This window comes from Penaeus vannamei, chromosome 17 (genome assembly GCF_042767895.1).
Source record: "Penaeus vannamei isolate JL-2024 chromosome 17, ASM4276789v1, whole genome shotgun sequence".
In the NCBI taxonomy this organism is placed as follows: domain Eukaryota; kingdom Metazoa; phylum Arthropoda; class Malacostraca; order Decapoda; family Penaeidae; genus Penaeus; species Penaeus vannamei.
The window spans coordinates 8,574,699-8,584,698 of NC_091565.1; the positions used below are offsets into that span (position 1 = coordinate 8,574,699).

The window sequence follows — 10,000 nt, forward strand, 5'->3', positions numbered from 1 at the left end:
GAGGGCGGAGAATGGAATCGTCCCTCTTCTCGGTTTTCTTGTGTGTATTATGAGCATTTTAGTCCTTTTCTTACACTTGCTCATTTTTTTTCTTTTCTTTTCTTCGTTTGATGTTTCTGTTAATATTTCTTTGTGTTTGTACGCCTCGGGGTCCTTGGGTCTCCTGTGGATCACGGGCGGCGAGGAACAGTCGGTCCTGTGGCTCCTCCTCTGTGGTGAATTTCCACAAAATATACAATTGTGCTGTAACAAAGATCTAACATTAATTTTTTGCAGGCTTCATAAGTCATAAAATAAAAATCTTTAATCTATTAATAATTGTGCATCCAAAAAAGCTGTACTTAAGTGTGCAGTGAATTGCATGGTCGGATGCACTGTATTTCATCTGTGACGAAGATCCACAGCGAGGTGTCGTCCACGCATCGTAGCCAAACTACACTGTTCCTTTATACGTATTGGTAATAGTTTGTCTGAAGGGCTTCCGTGAACAAGGTCTGCGGAAAGTGGTGACGTCCCTTGCAAGTCCTGGAATTTGTTCATATTCATGTCCTCGGAATTTGGAGTGTGACGTAGTCATTTCTCGGCAATGGTTCACGTACGATTTCACAATCGTTCGTTTCGCGGCTTCGGTGTCCAGGACATCGCCAAATGGACAAAGCCTCCATCAGTCAGCGAGACGGACCCACGACAAAGGAAGATGGTAGAAACGGCGTTAATACAATCAACTGACAGTTTTACCATCTCAACAGGGAGCCATGACCTACTCCAAAGTTGTGGCAAGTCTAATCACCGATTGACATGTTAACTACATATACATAATGTATATACCTGTGTGTATCTCTTGTCCTCTGCACCCTGATGAAGCAATACGGCGAAAAGGCCTTTGGTATATTTGTGTTTTCTCGTTCTTTGCTTCGTTGTTTTCATTGCATTTTGTTTAACACTAATCCTACACGTGTATGTATGTGTGTTTATGTGTGCCTGCGTGGGTTTGCGTGTGTGTGTGTGTTTGTTTGTGTGTACGTGTTTCTACGTGTGTATGTCTGTAAAATTCCAGTTTTCTGGCGACTTGCGTTAGTCGGGTTACTACGATAGTGAACAAGATAAAGCATGGCCACTTTAGGTCTTTATATATTTTCCTTTTACGCTTGGATAACTACTCAAAGAATATTTAGTTTACATTAGCCGTATCGGGCCCAGCATATCCAGTTTCGGATCAAAAGGTTAACTTGCGTGAGTGAGAGCGCGGGTAAAGCACACGGAGTTTCAAAATTCCCGCCAAGAAATACGTATGTTGCGGTATCTGGCATCAACAGTCCTCATTCCTTACGATAAAATCCAAAGAAATGCTTAATGGAAATAATTACTGGTGAATAGATATGATCATCAATAAACCTGATGCATTACATATCACATAAGTCATTGGATATGAGAATATATGAAATTCCTTTGAATTCTAAAACCTGAGAACTAAACACGCATAAAATGAGGAATCATTTATAATGCAGTCTCCTGAAAACAAGATTTATTTACATAGCTTTTTGTTAATTTGTGTTTCATTATTCATTCATTATTTATTCATTGATTTACTATTTTATCCGTTCTTTTATTTGCTTCATGCTGGAAACTTTTCATTTTAGAACATGTATGTAGAATACAATACAAAAAATCCTATGAAAACTATGAAAATCCTTACTAAAACAAACAAACTGGAATTGCGTGAAATTGTTTTATACATAAAATCAAAAGTGGGAATTTGTACAGCACACACACACACACACAAACACACACACATACACACACACACACACACACACACACACGCACGCGCGCACACACATACACATACACGCACACACTTACGGGGAGGGAAAGAGAGAGAGAGAGAGAGAGAGAGAGAGAGAGAGAGAGAGAGAGAGAGAGAGAGAGAGAGAGAGAGAGAGAATGAGAGAGAATGAGAGAGAATGAGAGAGAATGAGAGAGAGAGAGAGAGCGAGAGCGAAAGAGAGAGAGAATGAGAGGGGGAGAATGAGAGAGAGAGAGAATGAGAGGGGGAGAATGAGAGAGAAAGAGAGAGAGAGAGACAGAGAGAGAGAGAGAGAGAGAGAGAGAGAGAGAGAGAGAGAGAGAGAGAGAGAGAGAGAGAGAGAGAGAGAGAATGAGAGAGAATGAGAGAGAGAGAGAGAGAGAGAGAGAGAGAGAGAGAGAGAGAGAGAGAGAGAGAGAGAGAGAGAGAAAGGGAGAGAGAGTAAGAATGAGAGAGAAAGAGAGAGGGAGCAAGAGAAAGAGAGAGGGAGAGAGAGAGAGAGAGAGAGAGAGAGAGAGAGAGAGAGAGAGAGAGAGAGAGAGAGAGAGAGAGAGAGAGAGAGAGAGAGAGAGAGAGAGAGAGAGAGAGAGAGAGGGAGAGAGAGAGAGGGGGGGGTGGCAAGACCACCAAACATTACAGAAGTATGAATGATATAATGAGTGAGTGGAAGTTTCTGATGAGTGAAACATCCCGTAGGCATGGGTGCCGTGACCGATGAAAGGAGCCTTGTGTGAGGCCGTAGGCTTAGGTGCCGTCAACGTGTCCTGTGAGTGTCATGGCCAATGAAAGGAGCCTTGTGTGAGGCCTTGCTGGGTCAGCACCGCCCGAGGTACTGGGGCGCCGGCTGCCCGGGGCGTGCCTGTCTGTCTGTGCCTATCCTCCGAGTGAAAGCGTCTCTGTGTACGAGTGTATAATAGATAGCACATATCTATTCCCTACAACCATTTTCCTTTATCTATATGTACTAATAGTTCCCTAAATGAATAGAAACTGCTGGGAGCATTTCATTTACTCCACGGATTACAAACTCTCTTTACATTAATATTGTGATAAGGAGCGATCTGCGTCTCGCACCTGTGGGAGGTGCGATTCGCCAACAGTAACATTTCCAGACCGAACATATAGGGTTAATTCAGAGTGAACTTATAGTGATCGTGTAGAATCACTAATTGTACGAATTGCCGAGGTTCGAGGTTCGTGTATTTTTTCAGGATTTTATAATAATTCACTGAGAAGCGAATCTTCATTAGCGGTGAGGAGAGAGCCTCCAGAATGACAAACAACAACCTGCTCTTGTACGCCTTGCGGATTGGTAAGATACTGCAGCACGTATTTATGTAAGTATTAAATTATTTCTAGTTCCATTAATTGGAATTTCAAGAATTATAAATTCCTAACTTTTGGTATGAGAGAAGTGCATGAGGCGAGAACTATAACGCAAGTGTGGCCGAGTGAGCAGCTTGAACCAATCAAAGATCGAGAGACGTGTGACGTATGAGTGAGAGCGAATGAGCGAGCTCGGAAAGGGTGACGTATGAATGCTAGGAGGAGCTCAAGAGTGTGAGCCAGTGAGCGACCGTGTGGAAGAGTGACGTAAGTGTGACGTCAGACTACCCAGTGTCCGAAGGAGGTTCCCTGCAGACCTCTCCTCTCAGCCAGCCTGAGAGCAACTGGCAATACCCAGAACAGGTTCGCTCTCAGTCACACCGATGAGAGTCTCCGTCGGCATTTCAGTGTGATCGAGCCGAACAAATGGAGCTGGAAAACCTTCCGGGAATGCCTGATCGGCATTGTGCCGATACGAGGAGAGAGAAATGTGAAATGGCATCTCTCTTGGACCTCTCGACTGTGCAGGTATCGTTCACAGTCATGGAGCGATTTCGCATTATCTGAAGGCTATCTAAAGATGATGAACGAGTTGGTTACGGTAGAAAGGTCTGACGTGCAACTCTGGCAAAAAAATGTGCTGTTGCAGAATTTGGAGAGAGTTTCCCCTCCCAGAGCAACCTGGAAATGGCGTCGAGAGGATGACATGGAACTTTGGGACGAAGCAGAAGTACGAAAGATGAACCTAACTGACATTACCTTCGCAGTAGCACAATGGGTGGCCGATCACCTTGGAGAAGATGAGGCCTACCGGAAAACTCTACCTGAAGCCCCTTGGGCAGGTAAAAGAGCAGGAAACATCAACTTACTGCTCAACCAGACAAGATACTGTGAGTATCACGGCACCTGTAGACATGATAGCACCGACTGCCAGGTCTTAAATGATTCATCAGACCAAAACTTCTGTGGCAGATGGGAAAATAATTATAGGGGACATTGCGGCCGTGGCCAAGCACGCCCATTTAGTCCATCTTCTTATGCTTCGGCTGCACAGACAAGAGGCCGAGGAGGACGCGGTCGAGATTTCAATAGAGGACGTGACGCTCGTGGGAACCTAGGCTGTGGACGTGGTGCAACTGGAGTAGCCCATACAGCAAAGAGTGGTACGAGCTCGGCGAGGCTTTGTTTTGTGTGCGGCGATCCAAACCATCTCGCTAAAGACTGTATCAGACGCTTCATGGCAACTCAAGGGAAGACGTCAGATAAAACTGCAAAAAATGGCAAGGGCTATCTGGCGGGGACACCGTTGAAACAGCAACAGAGACAGAATGCTGTCCTGAAGAGGCTGGCAAGGTTCTTATGGGTGCTATGGTACCCGATTTAGCAAATTAGTCAATAGTCAGTCTCAAGGTAGGACATATTAACACCAAAGCATTAGTGGACTGTGGGGCAATCCCTAACGTTATTCATACCCTGCTGTATGAATAAATCAAAGCACGAGGAAGTTCCTGCGAGGATTATAACCTCCAATATACATCCACCAGATTATGAGGTGTCACTGGTGGAGCTGTGCTAGCAGCATGACTCATTCAATTACCCTGTAAATTTAGGAATGAACAGCTTAGAATTGAATTCATGGTGGCAGATCCAGGAAAACTCCACTTCCTTGGAGGATTGCAAGTGTTGCTTGGGGCGGATTGGCTAGCAAAATCTGGTGCTATAATTGATTTTGGGCTAAAAGAAATGTACTTGAGGGGAACAAACATAAACCCTGGTGCTACACAGACAATGGGTGCGATTCAAGAGAAATCAAATACAGTCTCAGAGGCTCGACAACCATCTACTACCACTGCGGTGGCAAATAACAAACTTTCCACACAAAGGAAGCCTTCAACAACAAATAAACAAAATGCCGGCAAAAACATTCCTACACAGGACACCCCGACTTCGCAACTTCACAAATCAAGTCTAGGGTTTAAAAAGGTGGAAAAGGTCACTGACAAAAGAGGAAAGTGTCATGAGGTCATGATGAGTGTGGGTTCAGTAGAAGAGATACCCCCTAACCTTACTGCTGTTTGGGTTACTCTTCCATCATGCGACAAAATGTTCCAAGAGGGGAGCATTGTGCTGATCCACGGGCAAACTAGCTGATGGGGTCTCGCTGTTGGAAAGTTTGGCCAACTATTTCTGGCAGAGCGGTCGCCTTGCCGCTAAAAGAGCAGGAAACATCAACCTACTGCTCAACCAGACAAGATACTGTGAGTATCACGGCACCTGTAGACATGATAGCACCGACTGCCAGGTCTTAAATGATTCATCAGACCAAAACTTCTGTGGCAGATGGGCAAGTAATTATATGGGACATTTGTAGGGTAATACAAATTTAAGAATCATTATAGGGTGCCAACCCACAACAATACTACAGTGGAAATATTAAATAGTACATCAGAAGATGCAGTGATACTGAAGATTATTCCAGCCTGAGAAAGCAACAAAAATATACCACCTTATGAGCATCATCCTGAACAATTTAACCAGGAGTTACATTATTTTGACACCCAGGGGTCAACTAAGAAATTAGTCAAGTACAATGAGGAGGGATTGCAGGAACTTCTACAAAGTCTTAAGATTGATGAGTGGCAAATTACCAGAGGACAAGGAGAAGAAGCAGTGAAGATTCTAATAGAGAATCACAAGCTTTCAACTTGAAAGGTGAGCAGACAACCTCAGGCAAACTTAATCAAACATTAGATCATCACAGAAACGAAAGAAACAGTTTTCAAGCACCCTAGGTCTGTGCCTCTTGCAGCCTGACCACTCGTTGAAGCAGAGATCACGGGACTAGAGCAGCAGGGTCAAATTAGGCTCTCAACCAGTACCTGGAAGACCCCAATTGTGCTTGTAAAGGTAGAAGAGATCCTTTAAGAATGCAGTGCGGCACCTGTCTTCTCGATGCTGGATTTAATAAGTGGATACCACCAAGTACCCATGGACGAAGGCAGTATAGAGAAGACCGCATTTTCAATACACAAAGGACACTACGAGTGGTTGAGTATGCCGTTTGGTCTCTTCGGAGCACCTGCTACATTTCAAAATATGATGACAAGAGCCCTGGCAGGACTGCTTGGAGATGGAGTTGGTGTATTCCTGGATGTCGCAATATACCATCAGACATTTGAAGATCTTATGGGACTTGACAATGCAAGCATCCCCAGAGAAGACCAAACTTTTTGGTCTTCAGGTCGAATTACTAGGCGCCTGTGTGGGACACAGAGTAGTAAGACTTGATTTTGACAAGGCAGGATCTGTACAGAACTACCCCAGGCCAAGCACCAGGAAAGAGGTACAAGCATACATCGGCCTTCCTGGCTTTGTGAAGAACTATGCGCACATTGCAAAACCTTTAAATGACGCTCCACAAAGACACTGAATTCCAGTGGAGGGAACCACAAGAGGAAGCTTTCAATACCCTCAAGGAAAAGCTGACAGAGGAACCTATCCTTCAAGCATTTTGACCCTATACAAAGACATTAATGGAAAAGTGGGTCCTATGCTTGTGTGCTACTTTAGCAGAACTCTTAGGAATGATGAGCTCAACTATTCCACAGTCAAGAAAGAGGCTCTTTCCATCATAAGAGTCAAGAAATATCAGTATTTGATATACAACAGTCGCGTCATAGTGTGGACCGACAACAAGGCTTTACAATGGCTCTTTGAGAAAGCGCAAGACAAAAATGCTAGCTCATTGGGTATTATCATTACAAGACACCATTGCTCAAGTTAAATTTATAGAAGGGGAAAAGAATGCAGTGGCTGACCGTCTCAGTCGCATTAAATTTGCCTTAAGCAATACTACAAACTCAAGAAACCTGTTCCAGGTTGAACCTCTGGCAGTATGTTTCCTCGAAGAGCTGGTATCTTCAAGCATAGAGCTTACAGGAGACAGATGCGACTCAGACAGGAGGAAGAGGAACCTAGAGAATTAAGTTGGACTCCAGAAGAACTGAGAAAGTCACAGAGAGACGATCCTCTGTATGGTCCTTTTGTGAGGTTCTTACAGAGCAAAGAACCTACAGACCTTGGGAAGGTCGATAGCAGATTAAAAAGAGAAATTCGCAATTATTTTATCGACCACAATCTGCTATACAAGAGGCAACTGGCAAACGACTCTTCACTCAGAAGTGTTGAGAACGTCATTGTTGTTCCCAGGAAGATGGTCAGTAGGGTTCTACACATAATACACAGTAGTCCTTTATCTGGACATGGAGAAGCAAAAAGAACCTTGTTCCGCACAAAGAGACTCCACTTGGATGGGTATTGACAGAGACGTCAAGCAGTATGTTGCTTTTTGCATTGTCTGCCAAAATTTCAAAGGTAGGGCACATCCACTGTCCACTTGGTAGATATCCCATACCAGAGCACAAATTCCAATCAGTTGCAGTAGACCTTATAGGACCATTACTTCTCACCGCAGAAGGTAATAAGTACATTTTGTTGAGTGTTGATTTCCTTACCCACTACACACTGGTGACTACCTTGAGAAGTATGGAAGCAGAAGAGGTTGCTAGTGCAATTTGGAATAAAGTTATATGTCAATGGGGACCCTCTGAGGTCATCCTGAGTGATCAAGGCACAGCGTTTAGGAACCGCGTCATGAAAAGATTGACAGAACTTGGCGGATTCCAGCACAAATCTGTAACCATTTACCATCCAGCCAGCAATGGACTTGTGGAGAACCACAACAAGCAGATCATATCAATTCTCTACAGTATAGTAGACGGTTTGCAGCCAGCAGACTGGGACATACATCTTTCTACAGCCCAATTATCATTAAATAGCGACCACAACAGCTCAATAGGGTTTCTTTTGACACACTACCCCAAGCCCAGGCTTGTGACAATGACGACGAAGACGGCGACGATGACAGTTATAGAGACGACTTCTTCCATAATACCAACTTGGGTGACCAAGTTATTAATATTGAAGATTACAATGTATGAGTGTAAATAATACAACTGATGAACGTGACACAACACCAACAGATACGTATGAGGTAGCTAATAGTACTGATTACATGTCTAATCTGCCAGATACTAATATAAACAACCATGGCGACCAACCCACACACATCGAACCAGAGGACGTTCATAGAGATGCGGATCCGTCCCCTTAGATGCAAGGACTAGTATGCATGAAAACCCCAATGTGAATGTTGACATTAGTGCGAATGAGACAGATGTACCTTGCAGAATAACAAGACACCGAGTGTATCCTGAGGGTTACTATAAGAGACTGCATGAAGGTAAGAAATGAGAGAATAAAGATTCAAAGCATGCTAATATGTACTAATAAGTAGCGAGTAGCAATTATCACTAATCAACAAACACAAACACACCTATCTTTCTTTCCTGCTTTCAGTGACAATGTTCTGGGTACATTTATTAATGCTAAATAATGCCAACAGATTGATGGTGTTGATGTGGGGCTCGAAGGAGATGACGATGCCTCATCCTGGGACACAACCTCTCATCAATCCAGGACTGATCACCCTCAAGGACGATCGACTGCTCCGACTGTCTGACGTAAATTGGCACTTTTTCCGAGTACAACACCTGGAACCCTATCGCACGATGACCAACAACATATCGATGAGCATTGGAATCCTGGAGAAAGCTATGAAGAAGAAAACAAAGATTGAAGATGACCGTGGACCATCAAAATTTCAGTTTAAGGGACTCAAAGAGGGATTCGCCAGAAGAATTGACATGCTGAAAATTGCAGTAAACAGTTGTAGTGAAAAGTTCCAAGACCTTGCAAGTGTCGTGGACAACTCTAAACACTGCATGACATGATGTGTTGTTCTCGTTTATGGATACACTTTCCCACGATCTGTTCGGGGTTATGGACGAAAGTGGTGAAAGGCTACTGCGAGATCTTAACGCTGACGTCCACGAAGTGCTACACCTCCAGGAAAAACAAGCCACTATCATCTCTGGTTTACTCAAGTCATCTGAATTGGTATCACAGCAAATGAAGAACATCGAGTCAAAGGTCAATGAATTATCCATTGTGTTAACCGAAGGACTAGAGAGTCTGTATGATCTAACACTCTTAATGGATTCTATTAGCCTTATTAATGCTCACCTTCAGAGTAGTGAAAGGGAGATTGACCTCCTACTTGACATTGTTAGTGGTGCAGAGGAGGGAAAAGCCTCTCGAGTGCTAATTTCGGGCGAGGTAATCGCGATAGTGTGAAAAACAGTTTAGTGAGGTGGACATTCACGACTCAAATCTGCCTGAGATTCTCGAAGTGCAACGAGTAAATAGATGTAGCGCCATCTTAGTATTTAATATTCTTATGTATATAGCCACGATACAACCATACACATTGTTCACACCACACGCCATACCCATCCCAGTTGATGGGCATTTCTTCCTTTTCAATACACCTGCACATTTCGCAGTTCCGGTGCGAAACACTAGTACTGTGATGGAATTTCGACAGGGGCAGCTCGAAGGATGCAAGCGCACCAACAGAGAGTATGTACGTCAGTCTATTAATCTGTTTGTGAAGCCCAATGATAGTTGTTTCTTACATATAATTAGTAGAGATGTTGATAGAATCCACAAAATTCCTTCTTATTTTAGTGTTTCAGTTTCAAATATCTGTCAACCATTTTTTCTCATTTTTTTGCCAGACTCTGAGAAGGTGGTCTACTCCATTTTAACTCACAACTCCCCTACACTAACCTGTGGAAGTAGGACATCTTCTCACGTTGTTAATGGCACAGGTGTTTTAACCATCCCCGCTTCTTGCAATCTTCGAGTGGGAGGTACTGTGCTTAAATCGCCCCGCACTCGGGACTT

The 10,000-nt window shown here is 43.7% G+C and overlaps 1 protein-coding gene across 1 annotated transcript in view; it reads left to right on the forward strand.

The window, feature by feature from the left end:
* The first annotated feature begins 2,655 nt into the window (after nt 1-2,655).
* LOC138864536 (uncharacterized) overlaps nt 2,656-10,000 on the forward strand; it is an 8,081-nt gene continuing 736 nt past the window's right edge. The window contains exons 1-2 of the mRNA XM_070131872.1: nt 2,656-3,144; nt 8,598-10,000. The exon at nt 8,598-10,000 is cut by the window's right edge and continues 736 nt beyond it. Of these exons, the coding sequence (XP_069987973.1) occupies nt 3,080-3,144; nt 8,598-8,985 (453 nt within the window). The 5' untranslated portion in view covers nt 2,656-3,079 and the 3' untranslated portion in view covers nt 8,986-10,000. The remainder of the gene's footprint in view (nt 3,145-8,597) is intronic.